Here is a 25,277-nt window from a genome sequence, read left to right as displayed (position 1 = left end):
AGCATTGGAACAGGCTGCTCAGGGAAGTGGTTGAGTCACCATCCCTGGAGGTATTTAAAAGATGTGTAGATGTGGCACTTGAGGACATGGTTTAGTGGTGGACTTGGCAATGTTAGGTTTATGGTTGGACTCGATGATCTTAAAGGTCTCTTCCAACCTAAATGATTCTATGATTCTAAAAACCCGTATCATTCATCTACTGTTCTTGTCTGACAGAATTTTAAACTCCAATGAAATCCTAGAAAGAGATTTTGCATCTCAGTGTTACTTAAGTCATGGCTAGTGAAAAGTCTGTGACAGAGCTTTGAAACTAATGAATTATTTTTTTTAATATCAACATTAAACTTCAAACATTAAAGAAAGAAAAGATCAAGGGAGATAAAAAGTTTTTAATATCTCTTTTGTTTACTAAGACAGTACTCACAGAATGTTCCGGTATTGTTGCATTTTAACTCAAAATTTAAAGTGGTTGTTTTTGTGATTATCCATTAACTGCAATGAATCTGAACAGGATGCCTGTACCTTACAGGGTGGATTACAATAGTAGGATTTTTTTCCCCTCGTGACATTTTCTGAGATTTAAGACAAATAAGTAAATATTTTCTTTAAAATCCACAAGTTAAAAAAAAAAAATTAGAACAAAGGAACCTGGTGTCCAAATATTCATTTATTGTGGTCCTAACAAGGATGAAAAGTCTTTTAAATCCTTTTTTGTTCTCTATACTGGCCCAGGTATGGAATAATTACGAATTGATAAATAATTATAATTGGAATGATGTGTCACTCTAGCACTGACTAAATTTAATTGCTAATCAGTTATTGATGTTGCTTTTTTGTTAACATTTTAGTAATCTGTTTGCATCTGTCTTTTACCACTGTTTTTTGCCTTGAGAAGCCTACCAAATTTACCAGTTATATTTCTCACACTACTATATTATAAGTATCTTTCATTATTAGGTAGAAAGGCCCTGTTAGTCTTAACATCAGGTGGGAAGGGATGGCTGAAACCTGACTTTCAAAATCTACTGCTTTCATAACTGACAAGATATCTATGAGGCAAAAATAGTAGGTGTCTTGAAATAACTCTTGAAAAAAAACATTGTGTTTCCCTCTGGTTCAAAAGTAACCTGGAAATATTTGATATCTTCTTTTACTGGTCCTTTTTTTATGTTCTAATGATAAAAAATGTTTCCTGGCATATACATACTTTCTCCCACCTCCTTTTCTTCTGGTGTTGCTACTTCTTTTTTTCCAGGACTGATATGCTAATTTAAAACATGGTTTTTTTCTCTGCGTGGCTTTAATTTTTTTTCTCATTAGTTTCCTTTTCTAGTTTTGACTAATGTACACTTAAAATAAATTAGAAAATTGACATGAAAAATCAGCCTCTTTGAAGAAAAAAAAACAGATCAAGAGCTACGCTTAGAATCTTAGAATCATTGCCGACTGGAACTCCTGATATCATCTAGCCCAACCTCCTGACCCTGTTAAAGCAAGTTGCTCAGGACTTTGCCAAGTTAAATTTTGAGTATCTCAAAGGACAGAGATCTAGTACCTGTCTGGTCAACCTGTTCCAATGTTTGATCACCCTCGTAATAAAAACTTTTTCCTTACAGAGCTGGGGTTTCCCATGTTCCAACTTGTGTCTGTTGGCTGTCCTCCTTCTGCTGTGGTTCTTCACCTCTGGTTCTGTCTTTTCCACACCCTCTTATTAGGTGGCAATAAGATCCCCTCAGAGCCTCCTCTTCTGAAGGTTGAACAGATCACTTCTTTCAGCCTCTTCTGTGTCATGTGCTCCAATGCCCTGAAGCTCTTTGTAGCCCTCCACTGGACCTGCTCCAGAATGTCAATATCAGTGTGCTGGAGAGGCCAAAACTGGACACAGTATTCCAGATGCCATCTCATAGGTGTCGAATAGAGAAAGCATGAAACTTCCCTGGATCTACTTGACTGCATTCTTGCTAATACAGGCCAGGGTGCAGTTGGCATTCTTTGCTGCAAAGACACAGCTTGGCTGGCTCGTATTATTTTTGTCAAACAGGACCAGCTCTTTTTCTGCAAGGCTGCTTGTGGCCAGTCAACCCCCAGCCTGTAGTGCTACTTGGGGCTATTCCTGGGCCGATGCAGGACTTTGCATTTGCTTTTGTTGAACTTCATGAGGTTTCCGTCAGCCCATTTTTCAACCGTGTGAATAACAGCCCTGCTTTCAGTGCATCAACTGCTCCCCACAAGTCGATATCAGTTACAAATTTGCTATGGTGTTTATAATATAAAAGCTGCTTAATGGTTATTTCATTGTCAACTATAAGACATTCATGAAAATTTTAAAGTATGATTCTATATTTATCCCATATAAATGGATAATAGAAAATTTGCAAGTAAATTTAGGGTGTTTCTTCTTCGATAAAGATTTAGCAACTCACAGATTTTTTTAAAACCCTTTTATTTGCTTTAACAAAAGTTAGTAAAACATGGAAATGTTTTAGTTAGGTCTTTTGAAAGATGTCAATAAGAATTAGTTATCTGGTATTGGATTAGCTGAGAAACCTACAGGACATCTTGAACGAACACAGTAATCCAGTCCCTTCTAAATCCTGTATTTTTGAATGTCCACAGTGTTATATTGGATATATTTGGATCTACAAAATACAATATTTTGACACCATTTAGCTTCTAAAATTAAGACTATTAAGTTACTTAATTTCTGAATCCCATTCAGTTTTGCATTGCATTTTCTTGTATATGTATAGAATAAGATAATATAGACAAGATTTGCATTTTGCTTTCAGGTACTTTTGAACTAACAGATTCTGAAAGACGCGCTACTGGTACCATCACAGTTGAATTAAAATGGAAGTTTGTCTACCTACCACCAAGTGGATCAACAATGGCTGCACACGTAGTGAATTACATTCAAAATGAGAAGTCAGCGGCAACTAAATTACAAGCAGAGGAAAAAACGCAGACTCCAGCCCTGTCTCCTTCTTTTACTCCATCAGTGACAGTAAGTAATTTAACAAACTCACAGAAGTTGAGATATAAAAGACCTATTACAGTAGGTTGTTTAGTTCTTCCCTGATGACCAGGATTTGTCCTTACTGTAAAATAATGCGTAGTACAAACACTTCATATAACCACCATCTTTGACTTCCTTTGGGAAGTGAAATCTTTCTTGTGTCCAAAACTTTAAAAAGTCTTTTATAATGGTAGATAACTGGTTAGCAAAAGGGCAGGGAGAAAAGGGAGGAGAAATAACAAACATTAAATGTCTTCCCTATGAATTTAGTACTTGCTAATTCTCTTTCCAATGTAGATGTCCTACATAAAGTGTAGTCACATGCTTGTGCAACTTCAGGGCAAGGGTTGACATTTATGACAGTCATGAAATCAGCTATTGTTTCTGTGGTCTCAAACTCAGACAGAACTCAGTCAGTTGGGGTAGCTTTGAGCCAAAAGAATTTTCAAGCAGCCAGACGCAAGCCATATGTATGGATACGTAGGTGTATCTGCACCACACTCTGTTATTCTGGTGCCTGGAGCATGGTGCTAAGATACCCAATAGCTTCTTAAAAATCACTCACATAAATTAAAAGTAGTGTAAGGATTTTTTTTTTTTGTGTATAAAAATCAGTGGAGATTGAGGTTAATTTCTACCTTCATCAAGAGAGTAAAGCTTGAAGAGTAATAAACTGCTTTTTCTTTATTATTTTTTGTCTTTTGTATTATAACATCATGGCAGAAATATTTCTGTGTAATTTTGTTAATTTTGCAACTATTACCAGTCTCTTTTCTGCTTCTGTGTTAAAATTCTCCAAAGGGAGTGGCATGAGGAAAGGTGTCAAAGATACGGTAAGCCTACAGAACAAGAAAAGAAATCAAGCACTCCATAAACGATAATAAGAAATCATTCTGCCACATATATGATACCACTGACTTCAGTCCTACAAATATCTTTCACCTGGAACTCACATTGCATTCCATAGATGTTCTGTACAGTTTCATACCTATTTGTGGCTGAATTCTGAAAGGTATCTCCATTTGGTGTGGGGGGGCGGATTGCTTATTCAAACAACATCTATGTCATCTTGCCTGTTTAGAATTGAATTTAGTGCAGTTAGTTTGGCTTTGAGAAAAATTAGGGTGTCTCAAAATTTACTGTAAAATAAGATGGTTAGAATATGGCGATAAATGGTCTTCAACTATATTTGTTTTATTACAGAAACCAACACCCAAGCCAAGGCAGCGTGCAGCTCAAGCAGACAAGAAACTATCTTTTCTGGATCTTAGTACAATACAAATGGCAGTAAGTTTTAAGTATTTTGCTCGTGCATGTTGAAGCAAGAAAGGCTGCTTATGTCTCAGTGTGGACAATTTGTAGAACTAATAATGGAAAACACTCCATTATTTTAGCAGCACAAGACTGGGATGTCCCAGGCGATGAATGGTAGCACAGTACTACATATAGGTAGGGGATACAATACAGGGATATTTGTGTGACTCCCTTAGAATTGCTTGCTATCCTCCACAGTTTACAAGCTTCAACTTTCATAGACTTAGGACAGATTTTAACAGGATCAATCAACTGTCTCTGCACTGTTTCTCTCAGCTCTCTAGGTTATTAATTAAAGTGTCTTTGTACAGTGTACCACTTGCGCAGACATATAAATGGCTCTACAGAAACCAGCTTGATCCAAACAGATCCTGGTGTTGCGCTAATGAGATACACAATTTCACACAGTTCAGAGCCACCTCTCAAACAAGTTTTATCAGCTGAGATTACAAACACTGTGAAAACAATTACACTTCTGAACTTGGGATGCACTATTGTGTACATCCTTCCAGACTCTAGGAGTGTCTGCTTGGAACTAACTCAAACGTATCTGCTGTATGGTGTAAATTTTCATTTGATCTTAAATAATCTGCCTTCAGACAACTAAGAATAGGCTGTATTTACTCTTTTAATTAAATCCAGTAAGTTAAGGTAGGTTCTTTAACTGCTAATTATAAAAGGTATAAATATTATTATTAATAATATTATGTTGCATTAATTAATTAAAAACTAGCTGTGGTGAATTTTTTCCATTTGTAAATGCCTTGATTGGATTTATTTTTTGAAATATTAACATCAGTTTTCAATTCACAGGTGGTTCTGCTATTATTTAGTTTACCATGACTAAAACTTTGTTTTGAGTCATACAGTATAGGCTGGAAAAAAGAATTAAGTCGATCTCTTGTATTTATTAACTTAAAAAAAAAAAGTCAAATGTTTGTGAAATCAAATCTTTTGAGAGCTTAGGTATGGCAAACTGAAATGTTAGCCATATTGTTACACACACAACATATCTTCAGCTGTCCAAACAGTAACATCTCAAAGTTCAACAATTGTTCACAAACTAGGTTTTTCTAAGGTAGACAGCTACTCTGTCTCCATCAGAAGTCTTCATTGCTGGATGTTTTAAAAATCCAAGTCTCACTGACTGGTTAGAGACAAAAGTACTGTTAGAACTAAATAATGAAACAGCTGGGGCTTCTCTGATGTCTCAGTCTTGTGGTGACATGGCAAGAGAGTGTCCATGCAAAAGAGTTAGAAGTTCAACAGATTAAAACTGTACAGGAACAGTCTGTTTCATTTTCCTGTTCATTTTCTGAATAGCAGAGAATCTAGTTCTTTGGCATGTGTCACATTAATACCGAAGTAAATGGTTGTTTTCAGAAAAGGAGACTCACTAAAAAGTGGGATGAATGATTTGAGTTGCCCAAACCATTTCTAAGAATTGTCCAGCTTCAAAGGTAGAAGCTATAGCAGAGGATAGAAGCAGTAATGCTAATGCAGGGAAGCAAAGGAGGACATAATTTCCTGTCCAAATGCTTCTCCACCAGTAAATTTATACCTACCTTTTTGTGTTAATTGTCTACTGTATGTTAAAGGCTTCCCCTTATTTTACCCATAACTTAGGGCTCTGTTGTTGAAAGTAACATGGAACTTGCACAGAAGATGAAGGCTTCAAGAGTTCCAAGTGTTTCAGAGGTATGAGATTATACAGGTTTTGTGGGTTTATATAATATATTGCATTTGAATTCCACGTGTATGTTATTTCTTCAGAGTCATGCATCAAAAATCAAACTACGGTAAAGTAAGATCTCAAAAACTTCTCTGAAATATGAAAAAAGTGATTCGTTGTGATGACAGTCTTTTTTTGGCCATTAGAAAGGGAGGAATATCTCTACTTATTTCCTTCTATGTTTGGATGAAGTTTATTTTGTCTTCCCTCTAAAAATTACCACTATATAGCGGGGGGAAATGAAGAAGAAATGGAGTAAGTTTGGAATATTGCTAAATATGTAGCATTCCAAGGAGAAGAAAAGTATTAAATATTGTAATTTGTAATGGTCCAATTGGTTGTGAAAGTAAGCTGTGGCAGATTGGCAAACTGTACTTTTTAGTGGTGTAACACACCATTTAATCACTGGCTCTTATCTTCCTTTCACTTTTCTACTTTAAAGCTCATCTGGGGCTTTGATTGAGAAGTTAAGTCTCCCTTCCACCACATCAGGTGGTATTGGTCAAGTAGAATAATCAAAAAGTATTCCCTCTCTGAAAATTTTATCCACAAAGTGTAACTCTGTCACTGAAGGAATTAAAAAGACTGGCCAAACATTGTCTAAAGTACAGTGGTTATGACACATCATCTATGCCAAGGAGGAGCATAAGAGACATAAAGCCAGTTTTCTACGACTTGAAAACTTCAAGGATAACCTTTATTTATAGAATAAGGCTCTTAAGTGCTTGTTAACATTGCTTTGCTTTGTGTGGCTCCAAATGTGTTAGAATAGAAATAACTCTTCAGGTCCAGTTTTGGAAAACCCAGATATTCTGTGGCCAGCTGAAAGTTATCTCGCGGACTCTGAGGGTGGGAGGTGAAGCATCAGTGTCTCTGGAAAATTCAGTCCTAGAGGAGAATTGTTGGGTGATAAATAATGCATAGGTCTCCAGCAAATTTCCATGGAAGATGACATGTCTGTAATGTTATATCCATTGATGAGGTATTATTCTATGTAATTGTACTCAAAGAGAAAGAAGGGAATAAGATTACTTCAGAGTAAGTTATGCACTAAAGATATTTTACCTTAGATAACATGTTTGTATTTTGTAGCAAAGCCGATTCTTTTTAATATGATTTTAGTTTGCTTTTAAAACAGAAAATATCGTATAATTTAAGTTAGAAAATTGCCAAGGGAGTAAGGTGGTGGGGGGGTTTTGTTTGTTTGTTTTTGTTTGTTGTGGTTTGTTTTGGTTTTTTTGAACTGAGTCTTTTAGAACTGAAAGAGCTGAAATATAAATGAATCTGGAAATCTAATAGGCTGTATATATCTTGACAGGTACCAAATTATTATAATAGTTATGTTTTCACAAATGTACATTGTTAGAGAATTGTCTTTCTACTGTATCAATTATTTGTTACTGCAGTTGACAACTTCTCATTGTTTCCTGCACTGCATAAGCAATATAATTGTTTAAAGGCTATGTATAATGAATGTGAGCCATAACTCTTCAAGTTTTGAACTTTAGTAACTTTTACTAGTCAAGGAGTGTTATAAAGACTGTAAGTTTATCTATTTTTATATAGCGTGTAGTACATGAGGTTAAACAAGAAAGGCTAGCAGATGATAAGGTGAAGGAGATGGCTGAAGAAATTCAACAGGAAAAGGAAGACCTCTCACATCTGTCAGAGGGGCAGTTGGCCGACCAAAGCTCAGCTACCTCTGGAGATGATACAGAAATAACTGAAGAATTGGAACCAGAAGGTAGAATTCATTTTTATGAATAAGTAACTATTTTCTTAATAATAAATCTGTCTTTTTCCGTTTTCTTAAGCATTTCTTACTAGCAGTGGGAGCTGCCTTATTATGAGAAGCTTCATGACAGAAATGATATTCTGGTGTACTTCACAGCTGAAGCTGGGTGGTGGATATGGTGGTGTTATCTTCTTCCCAAATGGAAACTGTATTATAATTGAATGCAAAAATCTGGTATCTGACCTAGATTCATAAAATATTAAAGGAAACCTGGCTTCTATTTTAAATGTCTTTATATTCTCCCTTAGAACTATGCTGTTCTAAAGACTATTTTAATGAATATACTCCTTTTGTCTTTAGATAACAGCCAATGCTGATATCGGAAATCCTTTCAGACGGTGAGAGGGGTAGTACGTCTTATCACATCTGTGACATAAAGTTGTTAGAGGCAGATTTATTTAAAGATTGTAAAAGCCGGGTCATCCTGTTCCACCTCCGAGCCTGAACTGTTTATCATTGAAATAAACCAAGTCCATGATACCAAGTTTGACGTAAAAGCACAAGCAGGATGCTAAAATTTTATATTCAGTTGTTTGCAGCTTCTGCATAAGAATTCATTAGAAAAATTGGAAAAACATGATGTTGAATCCCTGTTGTGTTTATAAGTAACTTGCTCCAGAGAAAAAAAAAAGACCTGAATGCTTTAGAAAATAGTCCACCTGAATACAGAACTAATTTTTTTTTTTTTTAAAAAGTACATTCTTCTTTACATGTGCATTGTGTTAAATATAGTCAGAGGAAATCCACAAATTCAGGCCATATTCTTATATAAAGCTAACTGTTGTTCATACTTTAGTTCATCACAGGACTTATATCATCTCACTCATCAACTTTCATCTGGGAAACATTACTATTTTTTTAGCAAATCGGAAAAAAATACAGTTTAGATTACTTTAAAGGTCATTGATTTGCCAGCGTTAATCTTCTCCAAGGAAGAGAGATTTACATGGCACTTATACTTTATTTATTAGAAAAGCAAACATTGCTATCAGGTTTCTCAGCGAGTCTCAGATGGACTACAAATACCGGGGTTTTTAACTACATTGATTTTTTTCTTTTTTTTTTTTTTTTTCCCCCAGATCAAGATGATGGACAAGAAAATGATGCCATTGAATCAATAACAACTGACAGCGATGACTGTATTGTTTCAAGTCCAGTATCCAAGAATATTAAACAGGTGAGTCAGAGTATTTATGGCAATTATTTGGTAAGTCTAAGAAAAATATTTTAAGCCTAATGTTCTTCTAAAAGTAGCTTTGCTATATCTAAGGTCAGATTCTAAGGCATTTTCAACAAATGTATGTTTTCCTCTTTCCAGTTCAAATAGACACCTTTTCACAGAAAAAAAGAAAAGTTAACCTGACCGTATTGTGCATGTGATTTACAGGTGGTTTTTTAATGGGGAAATTTGTTGTCATCTTTTCCATTATTGTCATACACACTTAGAAGTAGACATTTCTAATTAGTTTCAATCTGAATTCAAATTTTAGTCCTGCACAAAATCTCCCTAACGGAAGATAACTATTGTAATGTGAACTTAGTCTTGTTCAGTCCTACCTGTTGCCTTTATGTGGGAAAATGTGCTTTTCTGCTTCTTCCAGTGCTTTCTGAGGAAGGGGAGGATAATTTCACTTGTCAAGGCCTGTAGTAAATCTACAATGCTTAGCTACCCACTGTTGTTTCATCCCAGTATGTTGACTTGATTGAATGTTGTTGAAATGGCAATTGCATAAGCTTGAGGTTGTTAATAACATGCAAACCTTGCATGTATTTTCTGGGACATCCGCACAGGCTTCTTTTTGTTCCTGACTTCCCAACAGTTTTAGAACTGAACATCAGTTTTCAATAAAGTTTGTAGATGTACAGTATCCAATCACTCAGTGTACTTTTTCTATTCTTATTTGTGGTCATGTACAGTAATGATATTCTCTTGACTTGTTCTTAAAACCAGCAATTAATGAGTATAAAGTCATATATACAAAATAACACAGCATAATACAAATTTGGAAAATTTACTTTGAACACTATTTCAATAGTATAGTTCTCTCAAAAAATAAGAATATTTCATACTTTTAGATCTAACATTGACTGAACAATCTTAAAAAATATAAAACTAGCACTTAAAATTGATTATAATACTTCTAATAGTTAATACTTCTCTGGTCTGTCTTAGCCTCCTTTTAAAGGACCAGGGGTGTACTGTTATATCCTATCAGTCTTAACTTTTTTTTAATGTTCTGCAATGTGAGAACCTAGAGGTAGTTTGATGATGATTTTTTTTTTTAATCCTTTTTTCAAGGCTGAGTGACATCTTACAAAGTAACTAGCAATAAGAAGCAATGCTTCATATGAGAAATGTTGCTCCTTTTTTTTTTTTTTTTTACGTTGTAGAAGAGATTTAGAAATGCTATCACATATATGCTGCAGAAAGATAGAGAAGGTACTTTTGGAGACAGAATTGCATTGTTTATATGCAAAATGTTAAATTGTTTCACCTGTAATTTTGAGAACTAAAATGACTGCTACTTGTCACCATTAAGTCAAACTATAATACAGTTGATCTATAAATTTCTAGTCATCCTGTATTTTATTTTATCAAAATTATTTAAGAACACTTCTGAGAGGATTTTGAGTATCGATTCATTTCAGGTTCATTAATTTCTACCTCTCTCCATTGATCTGTTCCTCTGGTAACAAAGTGCATGTTCAAGAAGGGTAGATAAGACAACAAAAGCTGTAAACTATTAAGGCAACATATTTGATACAAATCGGATTTTAAAAGTAGGCATTGGTATATTTGAAATCTTGGGTTAATTATAGAATACAGCATGTGAAAATTGTGATTGAATTTGGTTTTTTTATGATTAAAAATCACTGCCTTTTATCTTTTGAGATAAATATCCTGCTGGTAATCAAACACTGTAAATAAGACTTGTGATTTTTAGAGATCGTTATGCTAATTATCCTATAAATCTGAGTTGTATGCCAAACTGTTTAAGCCATTTAAGATCATACTGTTTCTTTTTTGCATGTTGCAAATTAGACAGTTCATGGTTATTTCTTAGATATGTTCATCATGAAGGGTATCTAAGAGATTTTCCAGTACTTAGCTGTACCACTTGCTTCTTTCTCTTTTCTTCTTGTCTATGATGTATAATTAATCATAGATTACTTCATTTTGTTTCATTTCATTTACAACATTTATGAGCTTCACTTTGTCGGTATGAAATGCTTGTCCCCTTCTTTCCTTTCCAAAGTGGCGTAATTAGTGTTAGCATCTTTTTTAACAGGCTACATAAAGTTTAGTGGCTGGATTAAATCAAGTCATTAACATAATGTGCTATACAATTTGCCCCTATCTCTTTTCGTTCCCAGTACATCAAAGTGCCACAGAGTGCCAGTGTAATTGGGCCTTGCTAGCTTGTCAGGTTCAGTCAGGCTGATGGCTGCTGCTTTTACTAAAAAGCTTCCAGGCATGATAATTAATAGAGAAAAGAAGTCTGAGAAATGTAAAAGTTTGGACAGTTCTCTATGAATATTTCATACATTTGAATAATCAGAAGTTAACATTATCAATTTGATGTATAATACATTGATTAAAAGACTTGTTTCAGATCCTCAAAATAGACATCAAAACTGGGAATTTGCATTTTCTTTGGCATGGTCTTTATATTTTAAAAAAAATATATTTAAAAAAAAAAAATCTTTTCTCTTCCATCCCCTCCTCCCTTTCACCCCCATGTCTACACTTTATCCTTACAGGAGATAATATAGCATTCAATTATCACAATAAAATTTACTGCTGTCAGCTTCCAAGTTGTCTTAAAATGTGTCCATAAGGCAATTACTGGCAAAACCAATTTATTCGGTGGTGGTCCTGTTTTTTCTATAGGTGTGTTTACGTCTCTCTTTTTTTTGTTGCAGATACTGTGAGTGCATTATCTTGCGCTAATAGCAGTTTATTGAAAACTGTCATTATCAGTTCCTGTAAATTAAGATCTCGGCGTCTAATGAATTTTGACATGAAAATCTCTCTTAAACACTGTTAAAAAGCAATACCAATTGCTCGTGGTTCTGCTAGTCAATGAAATGTGTTTGTGCAAAGGTGGAAAGATGTAAAGCATAAAGCCTATGTATAGCAAAGCGATAAATGCTTTTCCTTATACTATGCCTTTTTTGTACAGTTACTTGAATAGTGCATTTCCTCCTTTGAGATATCTGCATTCATTGAAAAAAAGAAAGCCATTTGGACATTGTATTGCAATTTTAAATTTTGGCTGTCTTGATTTCTCTTTACATTTATTTTCTGCAGGACTTGAGTACCTTTGGTGTACTTCAGGGAGATTTCTGAGTGCTCAATGCTTTTCTTAAACTGGCTTCTGTGAACATCTAATCTGAATTTAGGGAACTAATATTTTAGGTTTTTCATATTACCCCATGTTGCTGAGTTGGCTTGATTCTACTGTGACAGAAATACTAACCCTTTGTATTGTCTTAGTCTTGTCTAGCTCTAACCTTAGTTGCTTTGTGCTTTTCTTCTATAGGAAATTGGGGAAGTAGAAGTGCTGCACCAGCATATTTAATAAAACAAGGAATAAAATTCATGAAACAGAACTATCTTATCAGAGTAAGATAAAAGTAACTTATTAAAGCTTTATAGTCAGTATTTTCAAAGGCTACTGATGGGCCTAAGATTAAAAGAGACCATTTGCCATTCTCCATCTTTAAGGTGATTGTTTGCTATTATGATCGCTATTAGACAGGAACTAAAGTAAAAGCGAGAAAGTTTGAAGAATACAGGAAAGACCTAAGTTGTCTTTTGCCACTGGTAAAGTTTGAGATGACAGTAGTTTGAATAGGCAGTACACTGAAATGATGGATTTACAACTTCTAGCACTTGTCAAATATACTTCGAAGTAATAGAAGCATGTACTACAAGTCATTCTTCTTGATGGAAGAACTGAAAGAAGAGGGATAAATAATACCAAAAAAACCCCAAACATCAGCTTTTAAAATTATTCAAAACAAGAGAATCTTAAGTCATTAGGTAACCCATTACTTTTTAGGAAACAAATAAAACTAATTAATCACAATATTAAATTAAGTAGAAAGTCAGATTTAAGGCTGAGTGCGTAAGCCCACAGGAAAAGCATCAACAGGAGCCATTTTTAACCTAGCTGGTAATACTTTTTGTGGTTATGAATATGAATGCTCCTCAGTTGCTTACTTGAGAAACTATATTTATCAGAGCTCATTGACATGGAAGTAAGTTATGGTGACTTTAGAAGTAGAAAGGAGTATTTTTCTAACTGGAGGTCTAAAAAGCAAAGGATGGGATTTGAGATTAAACTTGAGTTTTGATTTGCTGCGATATTTATCACCAAGCTTTTCCCCCCCACACACACACTGTGGGTAATATGAGAGAGAATCAAATTCCATTCATTTTTGCATGTCTGTATTGTCCCTACACAATACTATAATGGCAGGGGGGAACACACACAGTATCAAATGTTAAGTATTAAAGCTCTAAATAAAAAGAACAGCTGTATTAAAAACGTGTAATTTTATACTTTTTTTTCACTACAGGTGCACTCTTAAATGAAAATACTATACTGATACTTCTGCTTTCTTCCCATACTAAGGGTTTTTTTTTCCTAAATGGATTAACTTTCAAATACAGATTTTTAAAATTTAATTTATTTTTTAAATCAAACCAGAAGTCTATGATCTACATATAGAAAAATGCATGCATAGATATATACAAAAGCAGAAATCCTATTATATTTGTCTTTGTTTAGTTTTTTACATAATACTGCTACTTATTTGATTCTATTTCTGTCACTTAAATGTTGACGTGTTTTAGCATACTGAAAAGGTACAGAGTAAGACCTCTTTTTATTGAAAAATTTTCTTTCATGCTTATTTACTTAAGGATCATGCTTCCTTTTGATATGAAAGGTAATTGTAAGTTTACAGAGCATTTCAATTACTTAATTGTGGGACTAATTGGTACTGATGTAGCTAACTGGCTTTGAGATTTGATAAAGTTGGTATTTATTTTTTATTTTATCTGGTGGTATAATCTTTTTTTTTTTTTTAGTGTTTAAACAACACTTACAATTGAAGTCTCCTCTTTGAGATAGTCTGCAGTAGAGAGGGGTGTAGCTTAGTTCAGGACTGTAACAATATTGCTTATGTAGCCTTCCCCACTTCTTGGGAGAAAATAAAACTCAGAGTTAACGAAGTTTGTATCTCACCAGTCAAACAGCTCCAGATATGTCTGCTTTTTTGTATTTATTCTTGCCTAGAAAGTTTATCTTTAAATGCTGTTAGTTGAGGCAGTGTCACAGGCAAGTTGCAAAACCAAACCTTTAAAAACAATTCAATTTCAGGAGAAACATTGAACAATTTTATGTTTATTCTTCAGAAAGGGTGGGGGAAGCAAGCCATTTGAAGGGAAGAAAGTAAATTATTCAAGTGATCAAAAGTTATATTATGAGCAAAGTGCAAATGTGACTTTAAGTTCAGATGTATAGTTGTCATGGGCATGGTGGGAAAGCTTCACATCCCTCAAGAACTTAGTATTTTCCAAAATGTTTGGTGTTTTATACTGAATTAGAAATTGTCTTTTCTGAAAAAAATCAATACATTGATGGGTATGTTACAGATTTGCAGAGAAGAGGCAATAGCTAATCATTGAATTGTCTCAAGCTGTAGCAATAATTCATGCCTCTGAAGATATTAAAGATGAGTTCGTGCTCTGAAAATGATGAATTTGGACTCTGCACTAGATAAAATGGTAGCAACCAGAGACGTACTCATTGTCACAAATAGATACTTTGTTTAGTGTGTTTGTAATTCTAGACAGAGCTGAAGGGATTGCATCGAACCTTATTATGGCGGTAACCTTGTGCCATTGCATTCTTCTCCTAGCACATGGCAAAAACTGTGATGCCGGGGGAAGATTATATGTGCCTTTCCCTCCTTCACAGTAAATCCGACTCCAAAAGAGCTATTGAACCAAGGAGAGATCTCTTTGCCCTAGGTCTTAGGAGAGTCTAAAGTGCATGCACTTTTGTAAGTTCCATCCATGTGGAGAAGGAACAGGGAGCGTTTCCGTATCCCTCCTTCTATTCTCACATCTACACTATTGTGGGGAAAATCTTAAAATAGAAGATGTTATTCCTAACATGAAAAGTCACTGCATACAGTTAAGGACTAGAATAATTTTTTGTAATATGTATTTTTATGTGTATATGTAAGATGTTGACCTGTTAATCGTAATTACTTAATGAGTAATGTTTGTGTCTCTGAACAGTTAAATTAGATTGGCATTCCTGTGATAGCATTCCTTTGCAGCTCTGTTCTGACATTGTTAATAGGATGATCACAGGAATTTGGCACTTGATAGAGGAAGAGGATGATTTCTCATTCAATAAATATATTTGTCAATCAGGTAATATTGGTAGTGATTGAAGTATTGATAGCAAATGGATGCTTACTTGTGATTACTGGACAATAGCTTACAGTTTATCTGATGTGCTCTCTGCGTGAAATAGAAGGGAACAAGTGAGTAAGTGGACTGTGGAAATAGATACATAAAAAAGTTAGGGAGTAAAGCATAAATATTTCTGAGCATTGGTAAAGATAGGATTCAAGTTGATCTTATGGTTAAGAAGTTTTCTTTATTTTGAGTTTTTCAAGGGCAATACATTAGTTAAAACTATGGATGTAAAAAATAGGAACATTGTTTACATTGTTCCTATAAGCAAGGCATTTTCAGTGCTGCTGTTCTGTGCAGAAAGCACAAACTCTTTTTTTGTAAAACACTTAATTCTGTGGGAGACTGTTGTGGGCCATTTGAGTCAAGTGGAGTTTTATTGTTCACATCAAAGTCTTAGCACTTTATTGTGACCAAAAAGGAATTGAAATATGTAATATACAGCTTCTTGAAGACGGCAGTTAAGACTTTTTATGGAATTAAAAAAAAGGTTTTTTAATCTCAGAAATCGGAAAGATGAGAAAAGTTATGTTGAGACTTCAAATTCTGATGTAATGTCCAATGCATTTAGTACTTAACCTAATCCTAAACCTTGTTGAAGGAGTTCAGTGATTCTTCCAAATCTCTGGGTAGTGTTAATTACAGAGTCAATATTAAATGGTAAAGAACATTGACACAGACTAAGTATCTTGCCCATGTTTTGTTTTCCTCACTTGAAATGAAGGCATTGAACCAGTTTCTCAGAGACAGTCTTTGAAAGCATTTAGTATTCTTCATTTTAATATGTGTGTCCAGTCTCTCTTTTAGAGGAAATTTCATATTATATTTTGTTTTAAATACTAAATTTAAAGACTAATTTTATTCCCATCAAAGTAGAATGATTTGTGGGAAGTGATTGGTCATGACAAACTATCCATTTTTCACTTGAATAGTACCTAATAAATGTGACCGAGGCTTAAAAAAAAAAAATTAGGAAAAGATTTAAATAACATACTTCTCTCAGCATCATAGAAATATAAATGGTTGTTTAAAAATTAATTCCTATCATATTTTGGATGCTACATATATTTTCAGCATGGCTACATAATACGAGCGTTTTTTGCATTAATAGTGAAATATGACATGCTAGCTATGCTGTTCTTAGGCAGTTCTATATTTTTTATTTGTAAATATCTTTTTTTAACCAGCTTGTGTTCTCCTTTATATATGCTGTATTCATGTTTAATAAAACCAGGCCTTAAAATATTCTTGACTGTTAAGCTCTAAAGTAATTTATTATTTTTTCTTAAAATTTTCTAATAATATGACTCAGTTATTTGCTTCCTTATGTTAGAAAGCAGAATACCTGGATTTACCCTGCTATCCTTGAAAAACTATAATATTCTTTGCCTACAGTATGCAATTACAAGTGTTAAATATGTCAAACAAATTAAAAGATATGTAAAAGGAATACTTTATAATGCAGGATATTGTATTTGGACTTGATTCATAAACTACTGTCTGTGTACAAACTAGTCTGACATAGCTCCTAAATACTTTGGGGCGAACAAAACCACTCAGCATATCACTTTAAATACAGATGCTAATACAACTATTCAGTGCAAGAAGAAAAGACTTGTTTCTGAAGTAAAATTAGACAATAGAGCCAATTTCATTTTTTATGCATGTGAATGTAGAGTGCTTGAGGTTATTAGTTGAAACTGAGTAACCTTTCCAGGCTTTCATCTCTTTCTTTTCAAATTTGAATATGAAAAGCATATTCAAGTCAAAGACCATCACTTTAATGACATTTGGCAGTCATTTGATTTAATAGATTTTAGAAAAAAAAAAAATTCCTTTAAATATTTCATCATTCTATGCTAATCCCAGTAATATTGCCAGCTGAAGCCATGTACCTGTATTAGTGGAGACAGAATGGTGTGGAATTTTCTCTGTCATCCTAGTAAAATTTCCATGAATCTACTGAATAATAAAACAACCTTATTGAAATATTCAGATTTGGGTTTTTAGTTAAAGTGTCTTAGGATACATAATAAAAGGAAATGTCTTTTGAAAGGAGGGGGTAAAATTACTTCATCAAATATTGAAAGGGCTTGACAGTAATGGAAATTGTTCTATATGATGGATATTTTTACAATAGGATACACCTGCTTTTCAGTTTGATTAATTATATAAAGTTATGAACTTGAAAAGAAAGAAGGAAAAAAAATTTTTTTGACATTTCTGAACTCCAGCGTGTTCTGTTTGCTCTTTGAAGAATCTCATCTTTGAATGCTCGCCTATGTACTCCAATTTTGAAACCATAGTGGCTTTTCTTTCTTTGAATTACAGAGTTACCTAGGGAAATATTTGTGACGCTGTCAAGTCTGACATTCCCACTTAAATACATAAAGCTTATTAAAATGTATCTGTACGTAAATAATATAGAGTTTGCCAAACACTATGAAACAATTTCATATAAGCAACAGGAAAATGTCATTTTAGTTAAAAATAATAAGAAAAGGCTCTGGTGAAGAACAATTGGGATATTACTTTTTTTATCATATTGTTAATTTAACTTTTAAATGTATATTTGATTTAACTAGAAAAGTTCAGTATATGAAGTTGAATTCCGTATAAATACTGTGTTACTTTACATGCCTAACTACTTTGTGACTTGATGGATTTTTATTTGAACTAATTGTAGTATAGGCTGCAGTAGGCACTGAGTAACAATTCTCTTTGATTTGAAAAACTTTGGTACCTAGTATTACTGAGACTATTTCAAGCAGTTACAGGATCAAGATACAAATCACTTTGCTGTGTAGCTGAAAATAATGGCAACTGAAATTTGTGGTTCAGATGTCATTTGTACATGGAGATAACCTTAACCTAATCTTCTCCAGCAGAGTATGACTGTTGCAAAAATATTTTCAACACTGAATGTAAATCAGTATCTGTTGCAATATTCTTAACTACAAACCCTGGGGCTTTAGAATCTCATTATGTCTGTCAAAATCAATCAATCAGTGTTAATCATACAAAATAGCCAATGATTTACATGTGTGTTCGGTTGGTTGGTTGGTGTTAACACTTCAGGAAACACAGAATAATTTGTATTATGTTTGTGCTTTGTTTTTTAAATAGGCAACTGAAAAAATCCGGATTGAAATTATATCGCTCACCCTTACTGAGTCACGAATTGCATCAGATGAAACAGTACAGCAGCTGTTTGTAGAATGCAGATTATACAATTTCCTTGCAGAGGAAACACCACTGTCACTTCCAAAACCAACAAGTGGTCAGAGGATTCACTATAACTATAGCAATGGTAAGTATTCCTGAGCAGACTTGTTTCTTCTCTTAAATTCTGTCTTATGAAAATGCCTGCCACTAAAGGCTACTTCCTCTATATATTATAGTTGCATTTATCTGTGTACCGATTGTACTTGTCTATTTCCCAAATATTTTGGGAAATATGAAAGGTTGTTTTTAAGGAATGAGGTAAGGATACAATCAATTTTCAAGTATAAAATGAATTATTGAACTAGGCTTGCATATGAAATGGTAACATTACAATATATTTGAATATGTTGCTAGCGCATAAATTTTAAAATTAGGCTATACATAACTGAAATTTATATATTCTCTTTAAAAGAACATGATGAACCGATTCCTCTATCGGTACATGATGATACAGCAGAAGAAAAACATTCCCTGTAACCATAGAATCATAGAATCATTGAGGTTGGAAAAGACCTCTAAGATCATTGAGTCCAACCGTCAACCCAACACCACCATGCCCACTAAACCATGTCCCTAAGCGCCTCATCTACACGTCTTTTAAATACCTCCAGGGATGGGGACTCAACCCCTTCCCTGGGCAGCCTGTTCCAATGTACACGTACAACTAAAATACAGTTGAAAAGAGAAAATATGTAATTGTACTTGATCATCACTTGGGAATACTCAGTGTTCCTTTAATAAGAACTTTTTGAAATAGGAAATTATTCAGCCATGTTTAATACTAATACATTGCTATTTACTTCATAATACTTAATCCTGCATGTTCCATATGCTATTATCTAATAAATGAACATTTGAAAATACTTTATGTCAATACACGATGTAATTTACACTAATAGCATACACAGAACTATTGTAATAATTGATAATTCTCTTGTGAATGATTTTCCCAGATATTTCATAGTATTTCAATTATTCATTAACTCTTTTTTTTCCTGTTAAAGTCTGTTTCATTTAAGATTCAGTCTGAGTGCTTCATGTTGTCTTGGACTTTAAGTACTGCACTTTCAGCTGAGAGTGTCCTGGAGCAGGTGAATCAGTTTGCTATTTGTGACACACCATTCATTAATTTGTGACACACCATTCAAATTAAGCATTCTTTTAAAAATAATTTTGTAAAAGTGGCTTTGCAAAAGTGGTGTCACAGTCAGACCTTTAAAATTGCTACCCTCTAGAAACCTGATTTTAGAAGGAGACTTGCCAAATAATTTATTCATTTGTATCCTCCTAATACTGATAAACTATTGGATTACCCCATAGTTGAAGACTGAAATCCCTCATAGATGTCACATCAACCATCACTATAGTGGGACGGCCCATTTGAGAGAGAATACAGCAGACAGGGCACAATGTGTTAACTTCTGTGACTCTGAGAAAGACAGTAATTTTTGTAAGGCTTTAGGAAAAAAAAAAAAAAACACAAAAACTAACAGCACTGCGAACTCCTTCATTCACTGAGGCTTACTTCCATTCAAACAAATGGGATTTCTGGCATCATGTACTAAATGAGACATCAGATAAGTAAGAACTCTTTTATGAGCTGAAAAATATTCATCTTGCTAGCTGCTGTAAACACTTTTCCAAATGTTCCAGACAGGCAGACATAATTGAAATAAATTTTTAAAACCTCATTGAAATAATACCATAAGCCAATAAAAGCTATTTAACACTCTTAATTTCTCTTGCTTCTTGAATTCTCATTGCTTTGAATATAAGAAGCATTCAGAAGGTATAAAAATTCTTACACGACATTCTGATTCCTGTGTATATTGGGTATGGTCTAAGCATAATATTAGTTTTTTAAGTATTGACTCTGCAAAGTTAAACTAACAAAATGCAGCAAAGTTACAGAATTAAAATTTCAGACTCTTAATTATGAAACTTAAATATATTTCAAGCTATGATATTTGAAAATAGTATTATGCTTTGTAGCGACTGCAACTCATAAGGCTTTCCAGTATGGTAGTGTTGTATCATATTATTTCTGCTAGTCAAAACCTGGCTCCATAACTTCGATTTTTCTATTTGCTGCCTAAGTATCGAATGTAGAACTGTTTAAACGCTAAAATATCCTAACAAATCAATATCAAAAGGTGGTTTTGGTCTTAATTGCTTCAAGACTGTATTCTGCAGCATAATACTAATGTGGTTGTTATCTGCAGAGTTTTGCTTAGATAATTAGTCATCTTATTTTAACTCAAGATTAGTTTTGCTTATGCGGGGGGGGGGGAACCTAATGAGTCTGCTTTTTGATAATGTCAGGTGGAAAGCCAGTAAGATAATAGTAATGAAATCTGCAAGTGTGTTTGCTATAGCTTTACTGCATCTCTTACTCATGTCTAATTAGATTTGAGTATGTTGAATATTTGAGGTTAATTGAATATTTTCTTCAATAAAAATGAGATTTGCATGGGTAGAAAGAAGTTTACTTTGAGCTTAGAAGGAAACTAATAGTCTTCTAGATTTTTGCATGGAGAAAATCAGGGTAAGTCCGTAAGTAATCTAAAAAATCATTAGTTCTTATAAATAAAGCATTTTATATTATATATAACTGGAACAGCTTGACAGTTTTAAAAACATCTTAACTGATACAGAAGGCTCCATGACATTCATTGCTTAAAAAACATTTGAAGTTTTTCCATCTCTTTTGCACATCCTTCACTGTCATTGCTTGACATGTAAGATACAGGAAGATTAACAGAATCTTGTTGAAAAACAATACAGTAGAACTCCATTGATCTGGACATACAAGATCCTATGAATTTCCTTTTTCACAAGTGGTTAGAGCATGTAACTTGACATTGATTGTTTATTTTGACTATGAGTTTTTGACTAGGAAGGGTTAGAAAATCATTTTCTTTCTTCCAAGGTCTTGGAACAGAAACTTGAATGGGAGGTTTATACACTCTAGGGTTATACCGCATAACTCTTGATTCCCCATGACATTAAGTGTTATATCTACTGATGGCCATACTGACTAAGGAGAGGAGCTGTTGTGTTCGTTAGTGGTGGAGTTATTAGAATATCCAAGAACGCTTCCAAACACTACAGTCCCATAAATTCAAAGAAAAGTGAAACTTGCCAAATTGTGCTCACACCATGACTTTGTCCTGTAATTTGGTAAAAAGGAAGAATTCTGATTTTTTTGATGGGGTTTGTTTTGGTATGCTTTGGTTTTGATGTTAGGGTGTGTTACAGATCATAGTAAGCAATGAATTCATATTTTAACTTTTTAATGCAGTTTAAAATTGTGTGCCAGAAATTATTTATTTCCAGTCATGTCACAATATATGCTTTAAAGTGAACGTAATGGCCGTTTCACTGTCAAAAAAACATAAGGAAACACGTTGCTTCAAGCAAACAAAGCCTGGTCTCCCTCACATATAAACGCATCTATTGATATTTGACTCTTAATTTGAGTAAAATAAATATTTTTCCTGTCAAGGCCACAATTACTTAAATTACAAAGCTAAGGTTAGTTCATAAATGTTATTAACAAAAAGCATTCATATTTTATTAAATATGAAGATTTAACTGTGAAAATGCTGAGATGGCAAGAAAGTTACTAGAAAGCAAGATTGATAGAAGGTCTGAAATGTATCTTTATCTCTGCATGCAATGGTTCTAGTGAACAGGCGGCAGAAGTAGAAGAAAGATTTATCGAAATTTTGCAAGGATTTTATATGAAATTTAGTCGGAAAGCTTTCTTGAGCAAACAGGTAGTTATTTGAACAACTTGAAGTACAAATGTAAGTAGACCAAATGAAGGGGAGGAGGGGGTTTATTTTTTGTTAAAAATAAACTTCTGAAGATCCATGTTCTAAAAGGTGGATTCCTGAGTATAACTCAAATGAAAATGTTAAGGCCTTGCATCACATAACATTGTTACACTTCTTTGTGTTTATTCCTTTTCTCCATTAAAGCTCAACACTGTGAGGCATTTTTTCTTCATCATTGTGATGAACTCTGCTTCATCACGTAGTCATTTAATTTTGTTAGAAAGTGAAATATGAAAAAAATATACTATAACAGAACCAGCTATGTTAATGTTTGGAATTGCAGTGATTTTTAACGAGATTCCAGGGTCATTGTAATCTTCAGGGTTTAGTGCTTCTTTAGGACAAATTTTAAAATTATAACTTTAGATGCAAACTGTCACAAGTTAATTTTGAATTATTTTTGTAATTAATTGGATAGAAATATGAGATGTTCTGTGCCTTGAAGCAATGTTATAATTCTAAGTTCAGGCCGTACTAAGGGGTGATATGAAAGCATGTTATTCATCAGGATCTAAAAATATATTTTCACTATGGTTAATCATTTTCCCCAGACTTGAATGGAATTTTTGTGCTGAATGTTTTACTTGCTAGTCTGCATTTTTCCGTTGAGTGAAATGAATTTGAACTCTTTAGGTTTGTAAATAATTTCCATTTAAAATTGTTTTAGATACAGAATTAGTAAACTTAGGAAATTCCATTTGGGATGCTTATGGGAAAGGGAAGAATCTGTTGATGTGGCAGCTCCTTTGAAGTTCTTTGGCTGTCCATCTGTCTCCCTGCTGCCTCCCCATTACTTCCTGTGGTGGCCCCAGGAGCACTTGGCCATGAGAGTAGCACATGTGGAAAGTCATCCACATGCCCAAAAGAATAGCAGATGGCAGTAACAGCCTCTTTTAACCTGTCTAACAAAGTAAGAATATTGTGGGTGGAAACTAAGGATTCCAAGATAGACCACCAATACCTTGCTTTCTGTTAGTAGAGAAAAAGGTGTTAAATTGCCGATTCCTTTGATTGAATGATTCAGATACCAATTGTATTGGCTGTTTTCTGAAAGTAACTAATTTCTAATAGCGATTCTGCTGGCCAGTTAAGAGCTGAGGAGCAGCTTTGGAGAAAACTGGAGAACCAGTAGCTCTGGAAGGTGTGCTTCCTAGGACTTTCTAGAGATATGTCCCTCAATAAATCCCTCTGCAAGGAATTAATTTGAACGTTCTTATCTCTCTTTCGTACCTCCTGTATTCCAATACTCTCTGCTCCTTGGTAGAATTGGTAATTTCTGTTTATATAAATAAGTTTATTTTGGATAGTAGAAGACAGTCTGAAATACTTTAAAGTTTTCTGTCAGCACATAGGAAAAGGAAACCTTAATGTGATGTGGAGAGTGGAAAAGACCTTTTTTGATTACAGTGGCAGAGTAACTAGAAGAGAGTGAATATTAAAGATGTTGGAATTTACAGACAGACAAATTTCCAGCTCCTCCTCCTGCCCTCAAATACAAATGAAAAATGTTCCTAAGAGCTATGTTTGTTTCTCAGAGGGTTATATTCATTCTAGTTCTGTCCTAGCAAAATTCTTTCAGCTGCATTTCTTACTTTAAGAAAAAAAAAAGTAATTCCTTTAACACTTTTTCAATTTTCGCATCCTGATTTTTTTTATAATCTTTCACAGTAGTTTACTGATACTTGTAGGCTGAAACCATTTGCAAGAAAGCAGCTACTTTCTTAATATAAGATGCCCAAAAACTTCTTAAAGAATTTCCTAAAAACCTATTTCTCATTCTTCTATTGTTTTTTTTCTAAACCAAGGCTATTTTTCACTGTAAGAAATATTAATGATACAAAAATTAAAAGCTGGTCCTTGTGTTTCTATTTTAAATTAAAACAATAAAAGGCTTTCAGAGCACTCACACACACTCCCCAGGCTGTGGATTTTCTCCAGTCCATTGGACTAGATGTTTCTCTTATTGAAATATTGTGGCAGGAAAGGAGGATTAAATTACTGAGGCTGTCAAAAAGGACAAGCACTCTGCCATACATTATCATTATCACTAGCTTCCTCAGTGGAAGAAAATGCAGTAAATCACTTCAAATACAAAGCAATAAAGACCACTGGCTTTTACAATCATGACTGCTATTGCCATTAACAGAAAATGACAGCTATGTGGCATGCTTAGATGCTGCTTGTATCCTTTTTGACAGTGTGCACATAAACCTGCCAGTGACATGCCATTAGATCACATGACCTTTCAAATTTGATTCCAACATTGTTGCTTTTCCTTAGGAAAGACAAGGGAAAAACTGTTTATTTTTCTTTGTTCTTTTCTTCATGCTCTTTCTTCTAAAAGATGAAAAACAATTGATAACTAATTATATTAATTCTGATTTGCTTTGCAGTGATACATGTGGATAAGGCAAATAATAGTGCAAGAAGAGAATATCTCAAGTCTATGCTTCTAAAGCCAGATCTACATACTGACAGGTACATATTAGTGCTGAAAAACTCTATAAAAGGTCTTTGTAAATAATGCTTATGGTTTGCCTTGTTGTTTGACTTTATTGAGGAGGTATCCCTGAGAAGTTAGTACATAAGTAAGTAACTAGAGAAAATTTTATTTCAGCTAGGAATGATACCTACATTCTGATGTCGTGATTGATCTACCTTTCTTCCCTGAGTAGGTTCATGTGGCATGGAATATATCAACCTCTCCTAATGTTGTTTTAGTGCTGGGTTTTTGTTTTGGTTTTTTTAACCACCTCGTTTTGCAAGAGAGATATTCTATCATCAGCATTCTATCAATAATGAATTTGAAAAGCACATATCTACCTGATGGTAGAGTAATACATCTGTTGCTTTCT

General features: G+C 33.9%; 1 protein-coding gene across 1 annotated transcript in view; it reads left to right on the top strand.

Moving 5' to 3' along the window:
* RPGRIP1L (RPGRIP1 like) overlaps nt 1–25,277 on the top strand; it is a 69,906-nt gene that overhangs the window by 33,003 nt on the left and 11,626 nt on the right. The window contains exons 15-21 of the mRNA XM_019471375.1: nt 2,790–3,004; nt 4,220–4,303; nt 5,957–6,028; nt 7,629–7,806; nt 8,937–9,034; nt 18,485–18,668; nt 24,816–24,900. Of these exons, the coding sequence (XP_019326920.1) occupies nt 2,790–3,004; nt 4,220–4,303; nt 5,957–6,028; nt 7,629–7,806; nt 8,937–9,034; nt 18,485–18,668; nt 24,816–24,900 (916 nt within the window). The remainder of the gene's footprint in view (nt 1–2,789; nt 3,005–4,219; nt 4,304–5,956; nt 6,029–7,628; nt 7,807–8,936; nt 9,035–18,484; nt 18,669–24,815; nt 24,901–25,277) is intronic.

Source organism: Aptenodytes forsteri, unplaced genomic scaffold, assembly GCF_000699145.1.
Source record: "Aptenodytes forsteri isolate BGI_AS27 unplaced genomic scaffold, ASM69914v1 Scaffold33, whole genome shotgun sequence".
Classification (NCBI taxonomy): Eukaryota; Metazoa; Chordata; class Aves; order Sphenisciformes; family Spheniscidae; genus Aptenodytes; species Aptenodytes forsteri.
Note: the sequence above shows the minus strand (reverse complement) of the source record. Positions and strands in the feature narration are given on the sequence as shown.